General features: G+C 32.8%; 1 protein-coding gene across 4 annotated transcripts in view; it reads left to right on the top strand.

The window, feature by feature from the left end:
- The window catches only part of RNF180 (ring finger protein 180), a 225,599-nt gene extending 200,669 nt beyond the window's left edge, over nt 1–24,930 (top strand). For all 4 annotated transcript variants that reach the window (XM_007973766.3, XM_073014740.1, XM_073014738.1 and 1 more), the window contains one exon: nt 21,683–24,930. In XM_007973766.3, coding sequence (XP_007971957.2) covers nt 21,683–21,882 — 200 coding nt within the window. In that variant the 3' untranslated portion in view covers nt 21,883–24,930. The remainder of the gene's footprint in view (nt 1–21,682) is intronic.
- The last annotated feature ends 1,994 nt before the right edge of the window (nt 24,931–26,924 follow it).

The following is a 26,924-nucleotide window of genomic DNA, read 5'->3' as shown; positions in this document are numbered from 1 at the left end:
AGGGGCATATACAAGTCAGGTGTATTATTTCTGGCAACAACTAGAGTGGGAATTTCTGCTTCTGAGTAGGATATAGTAAGTGGTAGCAAGCCATCACTCTCAGTGGCAATAACTGGGGGGAAATTATAAATTATAAAAATCATATTTAAAAATAAATTTGAGAGAGATGGAATTGAAGACTAGGTGAATTAAAACTCCAGTATGGTCAGAGCCCCCTAGGAAAGCTAATATTGCCAGCTCTTTGCTTTCCTGGGAGTATTTTCTGAGTCTGAAGATTAGTCTAGCCACGGGCAGAGGACTTTATGAGGGGGAATAGAAATCAGCAGAAGTTTTGATAACCATAGAGACTGACATGTCTCTATGGTTATCAAAGAGGAGTCCAAACATATAGCCAATTTTCTACATGAGACATTTGCTAAGAGCTTTGGGAGTAAAAAAGGCTAAAACAGTTGGCTAAAAAAGAATGAAATTTCTTGTAGTCTCAGAGTTTAGGAATCAAGTTATCCTACAGGGAGAGTATATACTATAACAGACACATAGTAAGAATCCTCCTTAAGATATATCTCATATTTTAAACCTATATAGGATGGATGGCTAAAGAGCAACATCCACAACCTCTGAAAGGCACAGCTTTCAGATTAGAAGAGCTAGGGACCTTATAAACTGTTAAGCAAAAAATGCAGAGAACCATGCTCTAGTAGGGAGTCCAGACCTGAAAAACAACACTCTAAACCCTAAAAATTTTCTGCAGTCCCTTTGTGAACTCCATAGTGCTTTGGAATAAAGTCCCATTAAAGGAATAAGGCAGCAGTAAACACAGTATAGGTCATGTGTCCTTAAGACATTTGAAATTAGATTGAGTATAATGAAAGTGCAACCTAACTTCAAACCCAATCCTGCTTATTTATTAGATTGAGGGGATGAGCCTCTCACTCTATCTGCCTGAAAAAAGAACGGTCCAGTCCTCTCTGAAGGGAAATATTAACTTCAGTCTCCATGGGTCTTTCATACAATTAAAAAAAGGGTTAGGAAAATGTGACCAGTAATCAAAAAAGAAAGTACAAAATAGAAACATCTCTCCTCATTAATCTAGATGTTGGAGTTAGCAGACTTCAAAATATCCATTAGGAAAAAAATATTAATGAAAATAGATAAAAAGAATAGATAAAAAGGTAAAAACAGCCAATAGAAAATAGAAGCTATAAAAAAAGAATGAAATAGTCTGGGACTACAAAGTGCAATAGCTGAATTAAGAATGCATTATATGGATTTAACAGCAGACTGTGTGGGATATAATCTGTTGAATATGTGTAACTGGAGACCCTCAAGGGGCAAGAAGGGAATAGAAAAATATATCTGAAGAGCCAATTGTCAAGAATTTTCCAAAACTGAAGACAGACAGTACATATTGATAAATCTCAGCATGGCCTAATTAGGCTAAATAGAAAGAAAACCACATCTAGAGACATCATATAGAGCAAACTGCTGAAACCCAAATATAAAGAAAAAAAGTCTTAAAAACATCTAGAAAAAAAAAGTTACCTTCCAAGAAGCAAGGATGACTGACTTGAACAGAAACACCACAGGACCAGACAGTGGAATAATATCTTTGATGTGCTCATGGAACATTAAAGATGCTATTTAATGATTACTGCTAACCAATAATTCTTTATCCAGCAAAAATATCCTTCAAAAATGAAGGTAAAATAAAAACTTTTCAGGTATCCAGTAGACCTACACTACAAGAAAAACTAAAGGTAGCTCTTTAGGGCAAAAGAAAAGGATCCTAGCTGGAAGCATAGAACTTCAGCAAGGAAGAACACCAGAAAGGATAATTATGTGGGTAAATACGAATAAATGTTATTTGTTTATAACAATAATATCTGGTGAGTTTAAACACAGAAAATGAAATATATGACAGTTATTGCAAAAATGGTGAAAGTAGTAAATGGAGTTAAAATGTGGTAAAGTTCTTACATTGTGACAAAAATACTAATTTAGAGTATACAGTCATAAATAAAAGTTGCATACTCACTGGAGGAAACTATTCAAGGAAAATGAATAAATGTATAAAAAGCTAATAAGGACACTACCTCTCTGGACTTCCTCCCAAAAACCCATAATTCCCATTGACTCATGGGGAATGTATAATGAGTCTAATAGTAATGTATTAATATTGGCTAACTAGTTGTTAACTACTATATTAATGTAATAAGGGAAATTGAGTGTGAAGTATACAGGAACTCTCTACTGTCTTTGTAACTTTTCTATAAATATAAAATTATTCTAAAATAAAACATTTATCAAAAACCAACAGCTAATACAGAATGGAATAATATAAAATATTTGGTTGATCCATAAGAAAGCAATAAAAGAAATACAAAAGAATAAAGATCAGATACAACAAATAAAAAATGTAAACATTAAAAATTCATACTAAAATAGATTGGCAGATGGGTTAAGAAAAGAACCAATTATATGTTGTTTATAAAAGACGGCATTTAAATATAAAGGCACAGAAAGGTTGGAAGTATATAAAATTATATATGTGTAAACAGTAATCAAAGCAGCTATGGCTGTGTTAATATAAAAATTAGACAGGAATTACTGGAGAAAAAAAGGAACATTTCATGGTAATAAAAGAGGCAATTCCATAGGAAAACATAAAACCATAAATTTGTATGCAACTTAAAGTTTTAAAATATATAAAACAAAAGTTGACAAAATTAAAACAAGAAATAGATATAAATCCACTATCACACTTGGAGATTTCAACATATCTATCTCAGGTACTGCTAGAAAAAAAGAAGAAAAACATACTTACGCAATGATGGTGTACAGAATCCTTCACCTGTGAAGAATAGTGGCTATTCTGAAAGGTTGGGGCTTGTGTTGTTAGTAGTGGTCTGCGTGTTCAAAGTCATTGCTTTGGAGTGGAATTGCCTATTCTTTTCCCTTTCACTTCTTCTTCCTGTACTGTGTAGCACAGTGGTTGCCCTTCACTTTCTGAACCCAGGAAAGGCCTCTTTTAGCCAATTCACTGTTCTCATTCTCTTCTGCTTGTAACAGGTTAAATAATAGTAACCTGTCATACATTTCTGAGTTCTACTTCATCTATGCAGCTGAGTTGATTGAATAAATGAACTGAGACTTCCAGTCTGTAGGCTTAGTTCTGCGTCTTTATTTATATGGATCCCAAGATGTAAAGTAGAGAAGGGAACAAGAAGCCCCTCCTTCTTTAAGCCAGTTTACCAATAAGCCTTGCATTTGGGGGATTACGAGGGATTGCCTATATTAATAAAATCAGTGTTTTGTTTCTCATTTGGCTAGTGATCCATTCATCAGAATCTAGATAATGCAATTTGCAATGTATAACTTATAAACTTAACTTATAGCCCCCTAAAGGGCTTCTAGCCTACCTCATCATAGAGAATTATCCACCTGAGTTTATGCACTCCAGCACTCTTCTAATTTAGAAAAGCAATGAGAGCTTTGAAATTAGGGATCCCATACTGCCCAACTCCAGCAAGCACCTTTGGCATAGTTGTATATGAAGGATGCCCTCTGGAATTCTGCACTGCACAGCAGAAGTGTCCATATATGGCACTCTATATCTTATCCTCTTTCCAATAAATGGTTTCTGCTTAGTTTTGGCTTCTTGATCCTGAGGAGTGCCTCTCCACTGGGAAAGATAACTATCCATAGGGGTATTTCTTGGTCTTTGGGCATAACTTTATCAGGAAATACCATAATAACCCCAACATTGATATAAGAGAAAAATAATGGAGAGATACCCAGTAAATATATTTAAAATGTATTAATTAAAGATGGAAAGAGATGCAGTCTATAGTCTAAGCAATTTCCTAGTGACATTTTCTACAATGTTCAGATCTAAATGATTTGAAAGCTAGGATTTATCTTTAAGGCTGGGCCACTTCCAATCAACCACACTCATAGCACCTGTCATGACAGATGCAAAAAGGAACATTACAAACAGTTTGCTATTGTTCATGTAAGTTAAGGATTGGATAATTATCTAATATAACTCACATTACTGACCAAAACCCTACTACAAAATAATGGCCTGAGCCATTATTTTGAATACATGTAAATCTTTTAAGTTTATTTTAGAACCAAAAAAATCCTTAAATTTGGAAGGAATTTTTGTTCTGATTTTTTTATATGTGTGAAGTACAATTATATTGGCAGTTAAAATATTTTTCAAAATGACATAAAATAACCAGCTTCTAGGAAATTACAGTTTGCAATCATCTTTTTTTTTTTTTTAAGAGTAAGTGAAATGTGAATTTCTCAGATTAATTTCAAATCAATCAAATGAGCATTTAGTTTGATAATACTAATAAGGAGGTAAAGAACTTCCAGGAGAGACAACCGTCAGCATTCATAATCTTAATCTAAAATTTCAGGAATTTTGCTTCCCAAAATAGACCAACTACAAAATAAGACCATTATTATGAAACAGAACTTTTCATCTGATCTTGGAAAATTCCAAGGTCCTCAACTCACATTGGCAGACAGAAAAACAAAAAATGCATGAGGTGAGGGAAGACAAGAGCTAAGGTTTGGTTTGGTTTTTTGAAACAAAACAATTCTGGCTACTAGTTTCTTTTTTTTTTTTTTTCCTGAGAGAGTTTTGCTCTTGTCACCCAAGCTGTAGTGCAGTAGCACAATCTTGGTTCACTGCAACCTCCACTTCCCAGGTTCAAGTGAATCTCCTGCCTCAGGCTCCCGAGTAGCTGGGATTACAGGTGCCCACCACCATGCCCAGCTAATTTTTGTATTTCTAGTAGAAACGGGGTTTCATCATGTTGGCCAGGCTGGTCTCAATGTTGGCCATGGTCATCATGTTGGCCAGGCTGGACCTCAAGTGATCCACCTGCCTCGGCCTCCCAAAATGCTAGGATTACAAGCATGAGCCACAGTTCCTGGCCTAGTTTCTGTTCTTTCATGCTTATGACCTTGACTAAGTCCCAATGCCCAGACCATATCCCGGACCAGTTAATTCAGTATCTCTGGAGATGGGTCTCAAACATCAGTATTATTTAAAGCTCCGCAGATGATACCTATGTGCATCCAAAAAGTCAAGGTTACAATTACACTGCTCTAAAACATGATATGACTTGGGAACATAAGAATAGAATTGTGAACTCAGAATGGAAAGGTACCTTGAAAGATTATTTTGTTTATTCTCTGACTTGTCTATTTTCTGCATATCTGAACTATGACCAAGAAAGAATCAGAAGAAATGAAATGTTAAAAATAAAAGAGACGAACAGTGTTTGCCTTATACTGAAATAAAGTTAACTCTGGCATGGTATAATGATACTTTAATAGTGCATGGCTATTGTCCATTTGTTTCATATAGCAGATGCAGATTTGGTTGGAAACTACAATGCAAATTTAAGAAATCTAAGTAATTGTACAAACTGAAGTTTAACCAATATGCTGAGAACAACAGCACCTTGGGGAAATGACCATGGGATTTGTGAGACCACAAAGTGTTTATAGGACTTCAATACTGTATTCAAGGCCTTAAATTTATTTGCTTTTGTCTATAAAAAATTACCTTCAAAAAAATCTGTAAAAAAAAAAAAAAGAGGAGTGGTTTAAAATAGATATCAAGGTAGTCCCAGAAGAGGAAAAGAAATTCCAAAAAGTAAGGTAACAACTATCTGGAGAAGAGGGAAGGGGCAGTTCTAACTTCTTTCTTTCGGGGACTTGAGGAGTATGTTAATGATCTGAAGATAGGCTTAAAAGTGTCAGACCTTTTTTGCCAGCTGGTGGAGCTACTACCATGATTTACCATCCCATAACTGTAGCTGCATCTTTCATTGTTGCAGTGCACATGAAGTAGGACATATGTATTATGACTTAAAACAGATGAATATTAAATGAGATGTATACTCATAAATTTCAGCAGCTATTAGAACATTCATTAAAATAGGATAATATGAAATGTTTTAATATTTACAGATTTATAATTTGCAGTTGAAACCTTGCAAACAACTGAACAGTTTAAACGTTGAAATCTTTGCCTTTACCAGTATCAGGATTGTGTTATTAACAAAAGCAGCTTCAGATGTTATTCACTCAAAAATAAAGTGTTGCAGAAAAACTTCATAACTGTTCTGGCAATGAAGTGGTTTTTGTTGGCAAAATCTTACTCTACATACATGTTTTAACTTTGCTAAGATTATATTATAATAATTCAAGATGTTGTTGAGAAATAATAGATACTACTACTTTGTGAACAAGACCATTATTTTGTTAATAATAAAGGTGCTACTGCATTATAGTATCACTTAAAATATATATCTTATGCATTTCTGATGCAATGAAATATTGTATAGGTAGCTGGATATAATGCAAGGTTATGTATGAATTATAGATTTTATAATATAAATCTAAAAATATTTCATTTTGTTCTATTAATTTTTTCTTCAATACTACACATAAATATCCTTTTTTTCTAATAGCAAAGAGAGAAAACAATAATACATGCCACAGGTACTGTGTATTCTTTTGTTACTTTTTTCTGGCCTGAGAAAATGAAAAGCCATAGGATAATTTCTAAAAATATTCCAAAGATAATTTAAGAGAGAGAATTTCAATGACTTGAAAAAACTCTGAGTTCACTGTGAAACTTACACTTTCAAGTTATTTTCTTCTGCGTTCCTTAGGGTCCTAAGAATTCACACATAAAGGATACATTAATATTCACTTTTAAAAGAGATTATACAAACAACTGGTGGCCATATAGCTTTTTCAAGCTGAATCTGATAATACAACTTCCTTTCAAATGAGCACTGATTTTGTTGGAAACACAAGCAGCAGAGCTTTGAGGAGATAAGACATAGCTGAAGCAGTAGTGATTTTTTTTAACCCTCAAGAGAAAATCTCTCAATCAGATAAAAATTTTTTTCTAAATTGAATTGTCATTACATTAATGGAGTCTGGTATTTCTGAACAATATTTCCTGTTGGGATGATATTTAAAATATTAAGTACTAGTAACAAAATCTGTATATTTAAAATATTAAGTACTAGTAACAAAATCTGTATGTAAGTCTAAAATTATAAAATAGATTTTTTATTCTCTAAATGGCTATTTATAAAACTGATTACCAAGTGATATTACTTATTATTTACCATGTCAAGTAATTTGTATTTGTAGATTTAGAAAGTATAGCATTGTTTTGATATGAATATTGCTACTTAAATACCTTGTCTGAGACATGATCCAACAAGAGAGTTTCATCCAATAAGCTTGAGTTAAGATTTTAACTACCTATGAGTCATTTTCTCCTTAATTCCTTGTTTTGTTTCAAAAAGGTTGCTAAATAAGTAACCTCTAAAGTATTTCCTAAAAGGACACCTGTTAGTCAGTTCTAACCCAACACTGCTTGCTATAAAACTAAATCAACACTGCTGAACATTTAGCACACCTAACCAGAAGTAAGTCCCCCCCCCCCGTTTATTATATCAAAAAATGTCCCCTTATATTTCCAAATGTCTGTCACCACCATTCCTTGAGAACAACTGAGGCTACAAATAGACATAAACATTAATTAGGGTTGCTTATTCTTTTAATGCCAAAGAAACGATTTTAAAGTAAGATATATTTCTGTATTTAGAGAGAATGGATAAAATGATTTTTAAAAATAGCTGTCTTCTCAAATTTTTAATATAAAATGACAGGCTACTGAAAGAAGCTTTTTGAATTGTCTTAATGTTTGAAATACCTGAAATTCATGGTACTATCACAGATACATAAACAGAAACTGGCTGAAGACTCAGCTCCATCACATATGTAACCCATGGCAAATCAACTAAACTCAAAGCTAGAGCCTTCCTTTTTTATTTTTAATCTGTAAAATGGGGTCACATATCTATCCTACATGACTGTTAGTTATGATCTAATCCAGTCTGTTCCACAACCTAAATGAGACTCTTTGATGTATTTCCTGACAAAATATAATTTTGTAATATGTTACACGTTAGGTTAAATTTAAAAGTTAAAATCTCTAGGCTATATTTGCTGTTAAAACTTTACCAATGGATTTAAGTTTTTAATATATAGCTATATAATTATAAATAGACTAATTGGTAATATCTAGTTTTGTTTTGTATTCCACATTAACAGAAGTAAAGGAAAAACATTTTCTATTTATTACAGAAAAACTAAGTTTTGCTTCATTCATGTGGAAAAAATCCTCAATTTTGAATATAAAATGACATTGGAAAATGTAATTGAACATAAACTGAATGCTATTAAAGTAAAACAAATAAACAAAAATTAGAGATTGTGTTTACCTCAACCTTGGAAAGCAACCATTCGGTCAAAACTAGTATCACTAATGGATTGCATAAGTGCTGTTTGCTTATCTTTTTAATATTAAAATTGCCTTCTGGTATTTATTATATTAATATATGTACTCTGGAAACAAAGTAAAAAATAAATCGTGGTTAGCCTAATTGTGTCCAATTTGAAATACTATAACATAAACCCAGAATTCATGAATATAAATATAAATATTAATGTTATATGTTATATAACCTAGTGACAAGTATTATAGCCCCCAGAAACTAAGGAAAAAATTAAAATATGTAAATCCATGTTTACTTTTGGTATTTAAAGTCATAAAAGTTAAAAGACATCGTATTACCACAAAGTAAGTCTTGATAAATTTTAAAAGATTGTATCTTCTCTGACCGCATGGAATGAAGCTAGAAATCCATATAAACAGAAAACTGAAAATTCACTAAATGTGGAAATTAAACAGCACACTCTCAAACAACCAGTTGGGTCAAAGAAGAAAGCACGATGGAAATTAGAAAATACACTGATACGTATGAAAACAAAAATATGGCATACCAAAAATTTACAGGATCCAGCAACTGTAGTGCTAAAAGGAAATTTTATAGCAGTAAATGCCTCCATTAAAAAAGAAGAAAGATCTCAAGTCAACATAATTTTATACTTTGAACTAGAAAAGTAGCACTCTAAACCCCAAGCTAGCATAAGGAAGAAAATAATACATGATTAGAATAGGGATTAATGAAATACATAATAGAAAAATAGAATCAACAAAACAAAAATTTGGCCAGGAAAACATCAAAAACCTGGGCAAGCTTTTACCTACACTGACAAAGATAAAAGAGAGAGGATGCTTATAAATAAAATAAAAAATGGGAGTGGAGATATTACTACCAATTTTACAGAAATAAGGATTATAATACTATGAGCAATTATATACCAACAACTTAGAGGACTTACGTAAATGCATGAATTTATAAAAACCTACAAATTATCTGAACTGAATCTAGAAGAAATAGAAAATCTCAACAGAACTAAAACAAGTAAAAAGATTGAGTCAGTAATCACAAAATTCCTAAGAAAGAAAAGTCCAGGACCAAATAGCTTCACTGATGAATTCTGCCAAATATTGAAAGAAGCAACACCAATCCTCAAACTCTTCAAAAAAAAAAATTGAAGAAGAAACACTTCATGATTCATTCTATGAGGAGGACAGCACTACCTCAGTGTGAAAGCCAAAGTTATCACAAGAAAAGAATTATAGACCACTATCCCTTTGGAATATAAATGCAAAAATTCTCCACGAAATACTAACAAACTGATTCTAACAACATATTAAACGGTTTATGCATTATTGCCAAATGGGATTTGTCTAGGAATGCAGGCATGGTTCAACATAAGAAAATCAATGTAATGTACCACATTAATAAAAGGGGGAAAGGGAATTGTTTTACTTGATACAGAAAAGCATTTGACAAAATCTAGCACCCTGTCATGATAAACACACTCAGAAGACTAGGAGTAAGACTGCTTCAACATGACAATGGGCACTTAGGAAAACCTCATAGCTGACACCACACATTTGTGAAAAACTGAAAGCTTTCCCCCTAAAATTAGGAACAAAATGAGGATGTCCAGTTTAATCACTGCTGTTGAACATTGTGCTGGAAACTCTCGCTGGAACAATTTTATTTATTTATTTATTTATGCCATAAATAAATGGCATCCAAGTTGGAAAAGAAGCAGTAAAACTATCTCTATTCAGATGTCCTAATCCTGTATATAGAAAATCCCAAAGAATTCAAAAGAAAGCTATTAGAGCTAATTAATTTAGCAACATGGCAGGTTGTAAGATCATCACAGAAAAATCACTTGTGTTTCTGTACACTAGGAATGAACAATCCAGAAAGGACACTAAAAGCAATTTGGTTTACAATGGCATCTAAAAGAAGAAAATACCTAGGAATAATTTTAAGCATGGATGTTAAAAACTTGCACACTGAAAACTATAAGATGTTGCTGAAGGAAATTAAAGAAGATCCAAATAAGTAGAAAGACATCCTGTGTTGATGCATTAGTAGATTTAATACTGTTAAGATATCAGTACTACCCAAGGCTATCTACAGATTTAACACAATTCCTATCAAAATTTCAACAGCGCTTTTTGTAGAAATGAAAAGGATGATCTTCAGATTCATACAGAATTTCAAGGGTCCTGCATAACCAAAAAAAAATCCTGAAAAGAAGTACAGTGTTCATAATATCAAAACTTACTACAAAGCTACAGTAATCAAAACAGTGTAGTACTGGCATAAAGACAGACATACAGACCAAGGGAATAGAAAGTACAGAAATAAATTCATATATCTATGACCAATTGATTTTTGACAAGTCTACTGATGAAGTCCATTCATCTGGGAAAGAATAGTCTCTTTGCTAAATAGTGCTAGGTTAGCTGGATTTACATATGCAAAAGAATGAGGTTGGACCCCTTAACTACAAGTTGATCAATGACCTAAATATAAAAATTTAAAAACATAAATCTTGTAAAATAAAGAAAGGTAAATATTTACGAACAGTGGAGTCTTAGATATGACATCAGAATCACAAGCAACAAAAGTAAATTGAACTTGATCAAAATTAAAAATTTTGAAAGGAATCACTTGAGGCCAGGAGTTCAAGACCAACCTGGGCAACATAGTAAGACCCTGTCTCTAACAACAACAACAACAACAAATTGTAATTAGCTGGACATGGTGGTGCATGCCTGTAGTCCTAGCTACTTGGGAGGCTGAAGAGTGGGAACATTTTTTCAGCCTAAGAGGTTGAGGCTGAAGTGAGCTATTGCTGTGCCACTGCACTACAGCCTGGGTGACAGAGTGAGACCATCCCTGGAAAAAAAAAAAAAAATTAAATGTGGTGCAAGGGATATATCAAGAAAGTAAAAAGACAACATGGCTACGTACAGAATGGAAGAAAATGGTTGCAAATCATTTCTGATAATGGCTTAATATCCAGACTATACATATAAAATGTTAGCAAGGATAAATTGGAACTCTGATACATTGCTGGTGGAAATGTAAATTCTTCAAAAAGCTAATCATAGAATTACCATATGACTCTACAGTTCTGTGTATACCCAAAAGAATTGAAAACAGGGACTCAAAAAGATATTTGTATGCCAGTGTTCATTGCTACATTATTCACAATAGCCAAAGGTAGAAACAACCTAAATTTCCATTAGCAATTGAATGGATAAACAAAATGTGGTATACAATAGGTAAAAAGGAATTAAAGCCATAAAAAGGAATGATATTCTGATACATACTGCAATATGGATGAAGCTCGAAGACATTATTCTCAGTAAAATAAGCCAAACACTAAAGGCCAAGATTGAGTGATTCCACTTATATGAGATATCTATAACAGGCAAATTCATATAGGTAGAAAGCAGAATAGAGATTACCAGTGGCTGGGGAAAGGGACTCATGAGTTATTGCTTAATGGCTACAGTTTCTGTTTTGGATAATGAAAAAACTTGAAAATAAATAATGGTGATGGTTGTACAACATTGTGAATGTAGTTATTGCCACCGAGTTGTACACTTAAAATTAGTTAAAATGACAAACATTATGTTATATATATCTTACCCAATAAAAACTATTTTTAAAAAACAGTGGTATTCAATTCTTACCTGGTTATTGAACCAAAACAAAAAAAATTTGTAATGTAGCCTGATAACTTTAAAAATTATACTGAAATTTAAGATGTTATAAGTAATGTACAATAAATTTTAACTTATTCAATATAAAAGGTTAGCTTTCAGAATTAATACTTTTTACTCTAGAAGCCTGAGGATATAGGAGAAAAGATGAAATTTAAAATCTCTTTTGCATTAACTTTTTAAGTATATTAACAGTAACTCTATACCTAGTTGTGACTATAAATATATCGTTCCACCTCTGCTAAGACCTACTTATATCAATCAACTTTTGACACAAAATTCTTATGTAATATGAAGCAGTAAAATATTGTGCTTTAACCTTTTATCCATCCCATCATATGTGAAAGATAGGACATGTCTCATTTTTAATAATTTCAAGACTCTCTGAATTAGCCTCTAAAGAACCTACAAAATGTCTTTCAAATATATTCACATTAATTTTCAATTCCTGCCGAAAATATATTTGAAAGCCTTGATTTAGGACAGTCTCAAAAATATGCTAATTATTCATTTTATTCTCTAAAGTCTATCCTTTTATGCAGGTACTCATCCATCCAAAAACATTTATTGAATGCCCACCATTAGCACAACACAACCTACCAAAATTACAAAAATTCGTGATTAGAGATAGTTTTTCTATCCCTGAAACAACTCAAAGTAATAGAGTTCACTTTATGGTCTTTGATGGTGAATATAAATTTGAATCATATTCTGTAGGGAAAAAAGTCATGTTTTTTCTAGGATATGAGAGAGAAATCACTCTGATGTAAAATTATTTCTACAAAATAGAATTGAAGAAAAGACAAGAGTATCTTTGTAATTTTTATAATCTAAACCTGATGGCCACTTGGAGATTTTCTTCACGGGTCCTTCTTCCTCTTTGATTTCACCACAATGAATTTCTTCAAGAACTTGTTTTTTCCATGTGGGAAAACAAGTCAGATTCAAGTTTCATTTTTATCACCTGTTTCTTCCACGGTTTTATTAGTTACTTCATTGTTTTCAGTAAGAATTCATAGTAAGATTAAAATTTTCCCTGAACTGCCAGGTGGTCCACCCCACATCATCCTAAACCTTGGAACCCAACCTAAATCACGATGACAGAGCAGCCCCTGTGTGGTATATTGCTGGTTATTGTGGCAGAGGAAAAGAGACTGCTGCAAAGCAACTTAAATGGATAAATGCCTCTACCCAGAAACAACACACATAACTTTGATTGGGCAACCATTTTCACTGGTCAAGTCCCATGGCCTTCATAACTTCCAGGGGACAGGGAAGTGCAAACCATGTAATCAGAGACTAGAATATTTCTGAAGAGCCTTAAGGGAACAATTATGAAAGTTTTAGTCCAGTTTATTTGAAAACTTGGATATAATGGATAATCTTTTATAAAAGTTATTAGAAATGGCTCAAGAATAACTAGAAGACATCAAGAGACCAATAAATATTAAATATATTGGTAGGCATTTTTAAGTCTGCCCATAGACCTGAAAAAACTACAGGCCCAAGTGGTTGTATAGGCTAGATTTATCAAACCTTTAAGAATTCTATTTTTATGCAAACTGTTTGAGATACTAAAAGAGATTACAAGATTACCAATGTCTAGAACTGTTAATGGCTTGAGATTTTACCCTATTTGTAAGCTAACAAGTTATTTGGCCACTGTCATAGTTGGTGGCAGAAGACAAAAGACTTATGTGTTAGAGACAAAGGATGGTTTGTTACTCACAGTGGTAGCCAGAGTAGCAGCATTTGTGATGGATACCTGAGCCTCATTTCTTATAGGGTATCATAATATCCATATATGCAGTGGGGTGTGTTACATGGGAGAACTCTAAGCTTACAAAACCCAAATCTTTTATAACAGGCATTAAAAATGCTGTGTTCTAAGAATACAAACAAACCTATACTCTGCTCCAAAGGGAGACACACTATCTTCCAAGACAGTTTACTCTGCAAATATCTTTCAAAACATAGTCCAGAACAAAGGCAGTTAGTACTTATGCTTGCAAGATGTGCACACACACAGAGATCGATGGAAAATTGTCACCCAATAGCTAACATGTTTTATGAAGCCAATAAAATCATGATACACAAACCAGGTAAAAGTAGCATAAAACAGAATACTATAGACCAATCTCCCTTTTAGCATATGGATTAAAATGCCATATAAAATAGTAGCAAGCTGAGTTCCTCAGTATATAAAAACCAGTATTAAGGACATGTGGAATTTATCCATATGAAGGAATGGTATATATGAGGGAGGAAAATCAATTTAATAAATTTAATATTATTCAACAGTAGAAAAATTCACAGGTTGAATTTATCACATTAACAGATTAAAGGAGAAAACCATATGAACGTCTTCAGAGATAAAGAGAAATTATTTTGACTTGTGAATAATGAGTATGTGGAATATTGGCACAAGAATTCAATTCTTCAGATTCCTTGAAGCGTACAGTTTTCACTGCAGTATGCCTTTTTTCACTGGATAGTATGGCAAAAAAGTGAAGTATGTGTCTTTATTATGTCTCTAAAATAGCATGGTTAAAATGAGCTATAGCATAGTTAAAATGAACTAAGAATACTGAGTACTCTTTAAACTGTGTCTTAATAGCAAAATAATTACCAGCTTATCACCAAGAATAAGTTATGATTATGCCTGTAAAAGTGAATTCCTGGTGCAGAAGCTTCTCTTACCATTAACTCCAATCCAAATCTTTTTTTAAAATGAAGTGAGTTGTATATATTAAAATATATACATTGACTACTATGTTATAATAGTTCTAAGTGTATTATCTCCTGTACCATGCATTTTAAATGGGGACAAAAATTGGTACTTGGTGGACAAAAAAAAATCTTGGATATTAGAGTGGTTTGCGATCCTCATAAGCTCAACCCTACCAGACAAAATCTTACATTTGTTTAATTTGTCCTATTAGAAACTAGAAATTTAAATTTAATAAATTTAACTTATTAATTAATTTAAATTTAAATTTATTGATTAAAATAATTTTTTAACTTTTAGGTTCAGGGGTACATGTGCAAGTTTGTTGTAAAGGTAAACTCATGTCACAGGGATTTGATACACAGATTATTTCATCACTGAGGTACTAAGCCTAGGAACCAATAGTTATTTTTCTGCTCCTCTCCCTCCTCCCACCCTTCACCTTCTGATAGACCCCAGTGTCTACTGTTCCCCTCTTTGTGTCCATGTGTTCTCATCATTTAGCTCCAGCTTATAAGTGAGAACATGTGATATTTGGTTTTCTGTTCCTACATTAGCTTGCTAAGGATAATGACCTCCAACCCCATCCATGTTCCTGCAAAGGCCATGATCTCATTCTTTTTTATGGCTGCATAGTATTCCATAGTGTATAGTTACCACATTTTCTTTATCCAGTGTACCATTGTTGGGCATTTAGGTTGATTCCATGTCTTTGCTATTGTGAATAGTGCTACAAAGAACATACATGTGCATGTGTCTTTATGATAGAATGATTTATATTCCTTTGGGTATATACCCAGTAATGGGATTGCTGGGGTTGAATGGTAGTTCTGTTTTTAGGACTTTGAGGAATCACCACACAGCTTTCCACAATGGTCGAATTTATAATTTACACTCTCAACAGTGTATAAGCATTTCTTTTTCTCTGCAATCTCACCAGCATCTTTTATTTTTGGACTTTTCAATAGTAGCCATTCTGACTGGTGTGAGATGGTATCTCATTGTGGTTTTGATTTGAATTTCTCCAATGATCAGTGATATTGAGCTTTTTTGCTGTTTCTTGGCCATATGTATGTCTTCTTTTCAAGAATGTCTGTTCATGTCTTTTGTCCACTTTTTAAAGGGGTTGTTTTTTTCTTGTAAATTTAAGTGCCTTATAGAGGCTGGATATTAGACCTTTGTCAGATGCATAGTTTGCAAAAATTTTCTCTCATTCTGCAGGTTGTCTGTTTATTCTGTTAATAGTTTCTTTTGCTGTGGAGAAGCTCTTTAGTTTAATTAGATCCCAGTTATCAGTTTTTGCTTTTGATGCAGCATTGCTTTTGGCATCTTCATCATGAAATCTTTGCCCATTCCTATGTCCAGAAATCAACTGGACATATTGCGTATATTGTCTTCCAGAGTTTTTATGTTTTGGGGTTTTACATTTAAGTCTTTAACCTATCTTGAATTGATTTTTAATATGGTATAAGTAAGGGGTCCACTTCAGTCTTCTACATGTAGCAAGCCAGTTATCCAAGCACCATTTATTGAATAGAGAGTACTTTCCTCATTGTTTGTTCATGTCAGCTTTGTTGAAAATCAGATGGTTGTTGATGTGCAGCCTTATTTTGGGGCTCTCTATTCTGTTCCATTGATCTCTGTTTTTGTACTAGTAGCATGCTGTTTTGGTTCCTATCACCCTGTAGCATAGTTTGAAGGCAGATAGCATGATGCCTCCAACTTTATTCTTATTGCTTAGGATTTCCTTGGCTATTCAGGCTCTTTTTTGGTTCCATATGAACTTTGAAGTAATTTTCTCTAGTTCTGTGAAGAATATCATTGGTAATTTGCTAGGAACAGCATTAAATCTTTAAATTGCTTTGGACAGTATGGCCATTTTAATGATATTGATTATTCCTATCCATCACATGGAATGTTTTTCCTTTTGTCTGTATCATCTCTGATTTCTTTGAGTAGTGGTTTGTAGTTTTACTTCCTGGTTAGCTGTATTCCTGGGTATTTTATTCTTTTTGTAGTAATTGTGAATGGGAATTCGTTCTTAATTTGGCTTTCTGCTCACCTGTTGTTGGTGTATAGGAATGCTAGTGAGTTTTGCATATTGAGTTTCTATCCTGAGTATTTGCTAAATTTGCTTATCAGCTTAAGAACTTTTAGACTGAGACTATGGGCGCTCTAGATATAGAATCATGTTGTCTGCAAACAGGGATAGTTTGACTTCCTCTCTTCCTATTTGGATGTTCTTTCTTTCTTTCTCTTGCCTGATTACTCTGTCCAGGACTTCCAATGCTTTTCAAATAAGAGTGGTTACAGAGGGCATCCTTGTCTTATGATGGTTTTCAAGGGAATACTTCCAGCTTTTGCCAGTTCAGTATGATGTTGCTGTGGGGTTGTCATAGATTGCCCTTATTATTGAGGTATATTCCCTCAATACCTAGTTTGTTGAGAGTTAACGTGAAACGATGTTGAATTTTATTGAAAGTCTTTTCTGCATCTATTGAGATGGTTATTGTCTTTAGTTCTGTTTATGTGACAAATCACATTTATTGATCTACATACATTGAACCACACTTGAATCCCAGGGATAAAGCCTACTTGTTTGTGGTGAACTCACTTTTTGATGTGCTGATAAATTCAGTTTGCCAGCATTATGTTGTGGATTTTTGCATCGATGTTCATCAAGGACATTGGCCTGAAGTTTTATTTTTTTGTTGTTTTGTCTGCAAGGCTTTGCTGTCAGGATGATGCTGGCCTCATAGAATGCATTGGAGAGGAGTCTTTCCTAAATTTTTTTGGCATAGTTTCAGTAGGAATGGTACCAGCATTCTTTGTATATCTTATAGAATTTGGCTGTGAATCAGTCTGGTCCTGGAATTTTTTTGGTTGATAGACTAATACTGATTCAATTTCAGAGCTCATTATTGGTTTCTTTAGGGATTCAATTTCTTTCTGGTTCAGTCTTGGGACTGTATATGTGTCCAGGAGTTTATCCATTTGTTGTAGATTTTCTAGTTTGTATGCATAGAAGTGTCCATAATATTCTCTAATGGTTACTTGTATTTCTGTGGAGTCAGTGGTGTAATAATATCCCCTTTGTGTTTACTTGGATGTTCCTTTTTCTTGTTTATTAGTCTAGTTAGTGGCCTATCTGAATTTTTTTCAAAAAAAAAAAAACAGCTTTTGGTTTTGTTGATATTTGAATGGCTTTTTGTGTCTGTCTCCTTCAGGGATTCAGCTTTGATTTTGATTATTTCTTGTCTTCTAGCTTTGGGGTTGGTTTGCTCTTGTTTCTCTAGTTATAATGTTAGGCTGTTAATTTCAGATCTTTCTAACTTTTTGATGTGGGTGTTTAGTGCTGTAAGTTTCCCTTTTAACTCTTCTCATTAGTTTCAAAGAGCTTCTTGGTTTTTGCCTTCATTTCATTATTTGCCCAAAAGTCATTCAGAAGCAGGTTAATTTCCATGTAAATGTATAGTTTTGGGACATATTCTTCTTATTAAATTCTGTTTTTATTGCATTGTGGTCCAGGGGTGTGGATGTTTTGATTTCAGTTTTAATTTTCTGGGGACTGTTTTATGTTCAATTGTGTGGGCAATTTTAGAATATGTGCCATGTGGCAATGACAAGAATGTATATTCTGTTGTTTGGTGGTTGCAAGTTCTGCCCATTTGGTCAAGTGTCGAGTTCAGGTCCCAAATATCTTTGTTAATTTCCTTCCTAGTGATCTAATACTTTCAGTGGGGTGTTGATAGCTCCCACTATTAGTGTAAGGGAGTCTATGTCTCTTTAAAAGTCTCTAAGAACTTGCTTTATGAATCTGGGTGCTCCTGTGTTGGGTGCATATATATTTAGGTTAAGTCTTCTTATAGAATTGAACCCTTTACCATTATGTAATGCCCCTCTTTGTCTTTTTTAATCTTTGTTGGTTTAAAGTCTTTGTGTTACTAGGATTGCAACCCCTGCTTTTTAATGCTTTCCATTTGCTTGGTAGATTTTTCTCCATCCCTTTATTTTGAGCTTGTAGGTGTCACTGGATGTAAGATGAGTCTCTTGAAGATGGCATACCATTGGATCTTGGTTCTTTATACAGCTTGCCATGCTGTGCCTTTTTTTTTTTTTTTTTTTAACTGTGGTATTTAGCACATTTACATTCAAGGTTAGTATTGATATATGTGGATTTGATCCTGTTGTTATTATGCTAAACTGTTTGTATGGTTGCTTTATAGTGTCACTGGTCTGTGAACTTAGAATTTTTGCAGTGGGTGGTAACAGTCTTTCCTTTCCATATTTGATGCATCTTTCAGGAGCTCTTGTAAGGCTGATATCATGGTGACAAATTCCGTCAGCATTTGCTTGTCTGAAAAGGATATTATTTGTCCTTCGCTTATGAAGCTTAGTTTGGCCATATATGAAATTCTTGGTTGAAATTTCTTTTAAGAATGTTGAATATAGACCTCCAATCTCTTCTGGCTTGTAAGGTTTCTGCTGAGAGGTCCACTGTCAGTCTGATGGACTACCCTTTGTAGGTGATCTTTCTCTCTAGCTGCCTTTAACATTTTTTCTTTCATTTCCACCCTGGAGAATTTTATGATTATATGTCTTGGGGATAACCTTATTAAATATTTTGCATTCACTGGATTTGAATGTTGGCCTCTATAGCTAGGTTGCGGGAGTTCTCATGGATGATCTCCTGTAATATGTTTTCCAGTTGCTTCTCTCCCCATCTCTTTCAGTAAATGAAATACAAAATATATTCAAGCACTTCAATAATAGTTTAGATAAAGCAGAAGAAAAAATATCAGAACTTGAAGACAGGTCTCTTGAAATAACCCAGTCAGACAAAAATAAAGAAAAAAGAATTTTAAAAGGATGAACAAAGCCTGTGTGACATATGGGACACCATAAACTGACCAAATATTCAAATTTTTGGTGTCCCAGAGATGAAGTGAAAATGAAAGGGATAGGAAACATATTTAATGAAATAATAGATGAAAGCTTCACAAGGCTAGAAAATTATTTACATACAAGATACAGGAAGCTCAGAAATCCCCAAATAGACATACTGCAAAAAGGTTTTCTCTGTGGTACATATAGCCAAACTATCAAGAGTCAAAGAATCTTTAAAACAGGAAAAGTATCTAGTCACTTACAAGGGAACCCCAACCAGAAAACATTGGATTTCTCAGTAGAAACCTTATAGACCAGAGAATAGAATGACATATTCAGAGTGCTGAAGAAAAAAAATGGCAGCCAAGGATATTATACCTGACAAAGTTTTCCTTCAGAAATGAAGGATAAATAATGCCTTTTCCAGACAAGGAAATGCTGATGGAATTCATCACCACTAGGCTGGCCCTGTAAGAAATGCTTAGGGGAGTCCTACACCTGGAAGCAAAAGAATGACATCATGAAAACACTTGAAAGTAAAACCCAAATGGTAGAACAAACATATAAATAAGAGAAAAAATACAAAGGATACCACTACAGAGAACCACCAGACTACAAAGATAAACAATAAATATTACATATGTGCCATAAAAATGTACAAATATTGTGTGGCAGTAAAAAAAGTTTTTTAATCAGATATGATAGAATGTCAACCAAGATCAATTAGAAATCATTTTAAAACCTATTTGAAATGTAGCTCTACAAATTAATTTAAAATATCACTTACCTCATGTTTATCTTAAGTTTCATGTTTTGAACCTATATAAGTAAATATAATTTCCAAATAAACTTAATACATAAAAAATAGGATAGTTCTTGATTAAAGAGTTTTGACTTTAAGCGACCATACTAATACCCAGGTAAATGCAACCTTGCCATCAGAATAAGCAGCCTGACCTAGAGCATATTTAACATTACTCAGTTGTTGTAACAAATGAACCAAAATTTGCCTCAAGCTAGAGCTTCACAGAACTTTTATCACCAGAATTGCTAGCAAGTACCAGAATTACATTTTTCTGCCTAGTTTATTATGCTGTCCCTGCTTCCTAACACGAATAAACACAGAAATACTTAAAGTAGAAAGTAGATAAGTAAAAAGCAAAAGATTAATAGGTTATCAGTCCTCAGAAAATTGAATTTTGTTTTTTAAATGACTTTGAGTTTATATATTGGTCAACCAAAAAAAAAAAAAAAACAAGTTGCTATTAAGCAGGTTTTTTCTCAAGCTCTAATTAGCATTAAATATACAAAAGAAAATTGTATTTCATGGTGTAATATTTCTCAGAAATGTCATATTCATTTAGTAATAAGTAGACTATAGTTTACTTTCAAGATTTGCTTTTTCTGTACCAACCAATCCCCATGCTTTGAATTCTCTGGAAATTAAAGCTAAATTTCTTTAAAGGAGTATCATTACATCTGTCCAGTTTATTCGATGCTAAAACAAAATAAGGTATTATTCTTAGAACCTTGCTCAAAGAATTAAACTGAATGAAATTCTCATAGTATAAGATACAAGGTTAAGTTGGTGATCAGAAGTTATAAAAGCAGTTGTAAAAATAAAACATGAATAAAGTTTAAATTTAGAAAATATTCTCTTGAAAATAATTACATTTGATTCCCACAAATTTTGGAAGAAATCTGATAGCAGAGATGAGAAATTCATGACCAAAAGAGATAAATGTCTTGCCCCAATGAAGTGGCAGACCTAGGCAAATCTCCTGACTTAATATCCTGTGTTCTTTGCTACCCTGCCTTTAATGCCCTGAACTAGAAGAGGCTTCTAATAGTTGCTTGTCGTTGAAAAAACTGTCGGGAAACAACATAAATCCACTCAGTGAAATCAAGATATGCTTTGTTTAATTGCACTTGTGTTCATGTTGCAGGTTCTTTTCTGAGCACTAGCTCGAATTTAATGGGCTTTAATATGTTCATACATCTTCTAGGTTTCCACAGACGTGCAGCTCCAGTTACAAGAAGGCAGTTCCCACATGGTGCACACAGGATGGATTACCTGCACTTTGAGGATGATAGTCGTGGATGGTGGTTTGACATGGATATGGTGATCATATATATTTATTCAGTGAACTGGGTCATTGGATTCATTGTTTTCTGCTTTCTTTGCTATTTTTTCTTTCCGTTTTAGGAATTTTCATACCTTACTACAGTTGACCAATCATAAATGATGTAAATAACAATTGCTTAAACATTTTTAAAATGTGCTTTGAAGTTTTTTTAATGTTGCATTATACAAATTGTTGGTGTTTATAGAAAGCCTGAGAATAATGAATTCATTTATTAATGTTTTTCATGTAACAAACTAAACCTTATTCAAGAGCTAACCTACCCACCACTTAGCAACAATGCACTATTAATTTCATAGTTGTTCTTGGGTTAGGATTTGGGGCTCTGATTTTATAATATCACTTTAATACTTACTTTGATTGTAAAAAACTGAAGTTTTCTCTCCACTTAAAATAGTAAAAATACAAAAAGAAAGGATAATCTAGGTAGATATTATCTTTACTGATAAAATATTTAATCAGTCACCACTTATTCTCAGGCAAATTATATGTATTAAAGATAAACCATATTCTCTGGGAAATAATGTAGCAGGGTATGTTCAGTTTTGGTTTCTAATTATCACTACTTATATCCCTTTCTATTACCAAGAAAACTATTCTTTTTGTACAGATCTAATTAGTGCAACATTTTAAATTATTATAAACTGAATAAATACAAATCATGAGACTAATCCCTACGAATAGACACTTTAGAGAGCTATATTAACACTTTCCAGATTGAAGGATTAATCACCTGAAGACATAAAAAATTTACCGACTTTTAGTAGTCTAAAAGAGCAATGCATGTCCAAAATGTAGTTTAGTGATTCATTTAACGAGGAGATGGTCAAATATATTGTAAATGTGCAATAAAGAGTGGCTTTTAATTTTTTTTAAGTTTTTAAATATCTGAATAAAGAATTGTTAGAAATAGGCTTATGGATTTATAGAAAGAAAGCCTGACATTTTTAATTACAGTAATCATTAATTTTTTCATTATTAAAATTTAAAAATAGGAGACCTGAATCATTAGAACGTGGGATAGAATTGGGGCAGGTAACCCAATTTGAAAAATGAAAAACTGGAGCAGAGACTTAAGCTAATTTATTCAGTTATTCTGGTGGTCTTTGTGAAACCTGGGACAAAAGTTTTTATTATGAATTAACTCATCCAATATTACTACATTGTGATGTCATATATCTGCTAATTCAATAAGCATACTTTTACATAAACTAGGTGACTCTCTCGTGGCACTAAAAATACTACCACTATCCAAAAACATTGGGATCAACTGGACTTTAACAGTTTCAATCTATGAAAAGCCAAAATTTAGGCTAATTGCTACTAACTGTATTTCAGTAAAAGCACTTGACTGTTGGTATGTGATGTTCTAAGAAATCTAGAAGAATGGTACTGATTTCTATTCTAATACTGTTCTTATTATTGTGTTTTAAATTATATCTATTACAGAAAATAATAGTATATACTAGACATCAAATCTAGAAATCAGAAAACTAAATATAATTTAGAAACACAGAGATACATTTATACTCATAAGTAGATATTTATAATTACTAATTGCTCAAAGTAAACATAAGGGAAAATATCAACCCTCTTAAAATATATAACAAGATTGAAAAATTAACACACACATGAGGAGTTGCATTATTTTAAGAACTTTAAATTGCAGCCATTACCTAGGCAACTTCTGGTTTATACACTCTAGAAAATATATCTTGATTCCTTCCTAAATTTCAATAAAAGCTTAGTTTAATTATGTATGAACTAAATAAGTAGTATTATAGATACAGATCTCTCATAGAAACAAAGTTGATTCCCAGTATATATTTGTTAGGTCAATGATACATATCCATTTATAGATCTCAATCCACTAAATGTTTATGATACCCTTAAATAAATATGAACCTTTAAATGAAGAAAGTATAATCTGGAAAAGCATTCAAAATGGATTGAGTATATATATCTTGACTAATAACTTGATCTGAAAATTATAGATTATTAAAATAAGTAAATTCGTGAAATTATAAATTACTCATCTTACTTTAAAATATTCTTAAATTTTATACAAGTGGAGATAAAAAAAAACTGCTAAATATTAAGAAGTATGGCATTTCCTAGATCCACCAGTTTATGAGAAGCCAGATAAAATCTCAGATGGAAAGAAACAAGTTTCTTCTGGTACGTAGCACACAGTAGCCGTTCAAAATAAAATACATGGATGAGCTTTAGAGTAAAACAAAAAATTACAATGCTCTTCCTTAGCATCTCTCACAGTAAAAACTCATTGTCCAATAAAGAACCAAAGAAGGAAAAGAAGAAAAATGTTAAAGTTAACAAAGTATAGTACTTGTCCCAAGTAATATTATTTAATAAGCTTAATTTTATGAGTTATTATTATCTATAATAATTTCTATTTCTACCAAGCTTAATTATGGTAAAGGTTAATTTTAAACATGTTCACACATTCTTTTTAAAAAAATGCCCTAATTGAGGTACATTTCTGAATAGTTTCAGCTGATTATTTTTTAATTTTACAAAAGCAAATTCACAAATCCAGATCCATTTATTTTATACTTAGCAGAAGATAGGGGAATTTAAATTAGACAAAGTTGAAAAAGAATCAGAATTTATATTTTACAAAGCTACCAGTATGAATCCAACGAAATCAGGAATGGGAAAAACATTTTCTGTACCTGCTATATTATTAATGCCACTCTAGTAGTATATGCTAAATATGAAAGCAGTGCTGCCATCAGTTTCACTTCTGCCTTGGAATCTTGCTCCTAAGTTAGTTCTATGGCATAACAAAATTCCAGTTAATAAAATTTTCATTTAAATGTCTTTTGTATGGCTAAATACACAGATTCTTAAACATCTAATTTTTATATGGATTTCTCAAAGAATGCCTTATAGAAGAGCATTCTCTGACTGAATGCAATTACAGTTGAAGTCTTTGATTCTTCACAGAATTCTGTAATTGAAGCCAGAGAACACTGTCATTTAGGAAAGTGTTCCTAAAGGTTTGCATGCTTTAACATGCTCAACTCTTACTTCTTGAAGTGTTTGATTGTGAGTAAATTTTCAAAGAACATTAAAGTTCTACCAATGTATACTTTTTTCCCAGAGTGCATTTATTTTTCTTGTGCTTTTTCTTGAAGACAATATCTATAATAATTACTTTACACCTTTCAGTTTTTACTTTTTCTTGTATAGATCCTGGAAGAACTATCATCAAGAAGTATCTTTAGACCATGGTATTATCATATTACAGTAACAAGCATCTACTAAAATATGTACTTATCTTACATTCATGCTTCTATTGTAGGGTCAGGAAAACAAATACTTTACCATTTCCACTGTCCTTGAGGATCTCTCATATTGTACAATAGATATACTTTGATCATTATTTTTCTTATTTCAGTACTTCTAAAAGTAGTTTTTGGACTACTATTACAAACTTATGGGTATTTCTCTTTCTATATGTTACTATTAAGTACTGTAAAACATGATCCTTCTAAACTTCCCTTACTCTTTCACATATTAAGTCCAAGAACCTCATCTAGAGCATGTCCAGTAAATAAAGAGAATAGTTAAGTAACTGCCCACTACAGTGAATTTTTATTACTGGTAACAGCCTTGCAAGAGACAAATACTGTTCTTCTAGAACCTGATAAATATTTTACTTGCTTTACAAGAGTCACCTTGTCTACCAACAAAACTATTCAGGGAAAAAGGGAAGTGAGGGAAGACAGCAGCTAACATTTATATAACTTCTGTATCTTTGCTGGTTACATTAATGTGTTATTTAATCTTCTCAATACTCTGTATCAGATGACATCCTCATGTTACAGATGAGGAAGAGAAATAATGTAACCGAAGTCACACAAGAAGGATTATTCTGTCATATTCTAAGACCTTTTACTCTTTTCACTATACTGTCAGTAATATCTGATAACTTGATGAAGTTCAGTATTCACTGAGGAAGTTTTGGTAACACTGCTAGAGAAGCATGAGGAATAAAAGATGGTCTGGATTAAGAATGCAGGAGTATGATACTTGTACTTTGTTTTTGACAATTTTCATTGCTTGTAACAATGAAAAATTTTAATATTTGCAGGAGACTAATATGAAATGCTACATTTTATAACTTTTATTCTGCTGGCAACTTTGATTTCTGGTAGCTGCCTAGAATGCTTTATTAAGAAGGATTCTGAGGTTACATCCAGGATCCAGGGGGAAAAAGTTTTCTGGATCCACTGGCATTACCCCTCAAATATAGGGGAAGGAGGGTCTTAAGGGAAAAATAGCCATCTCTGATATTTCCCATCCTTGGATAAGGGCACAGAAAATCATTCATGTTTTAGAAACTGGTCTTGCCATTTGTTAAGGGGAACAAAATGTAGTTTCCTGACTATAATTAATACTACTATGATATAGTCCAATTTAGCTGTGATATAATTAATAAACTACTTTCCAGTAGTTTATTACTAAACATCTTATTTTGCCTTAAAACAGAAGCTTAATAGGAACCTAATTGTGAATTACATCGATTTTTAAATCATAATGATGTAGCTATAGTGTAATTTTCTCATTTTAGAAAAATGTGAACTGTCATTCAAAAAATGAAGTAGAGTTCTGATTTGTACATTCTGCAAAACTAAATGGACACTACTGGCTATTCTGATTCCAATATTGCAAGTAAATTGGGCAGACAGGAATATAGTACAGAAGTCAACCTAGGTTCCGATTTGCAAATTCTACAAAACTAAATGGACACTACTGGCTATTCTGATTCCAACATTGCAAGTAAATCGGGCAGACAGGAATATAGTACAGAAGTCAACCTAGATCAGAAGTCAACAGCAATGCCTTTTAAACCTTCATATGCCTACATTAAATCTTGGTAAAATGTATATTTTTATTCAGAATGTGTAGGGTAGACCTGAGATTCTGCATTGCTAATAAGCAGTCAGTGATACCTGTTTGCTGCCCCATAGACCACACCTGGGATAGCAAGAAACTAAAGGAAGCACATCTGAAAAGGTGGCCATGAATCTTGCTTTCTTATCATTAACTGTCCCCAAAAGACAAATTTCACATTATT

Source organism: Chlorocebus sabaeus, chromosome 4, assembly GCF_047675955.1.
Source record: "Chlorocebus sabaeus isolate Y175 chromosome 4, mChlSab1.0.hap1, whole genome shotgun sequence".
Taxonomy (NCBI): Eukaryota; Metazoa; Chordata; class Mammalia; order Primates; family Cercopithecidae; genus Chlorocebus; species Chlorocebus sabaeus.
This window is presented reverse-complemented; position numbering and strand designations above follow the sequence as displayed.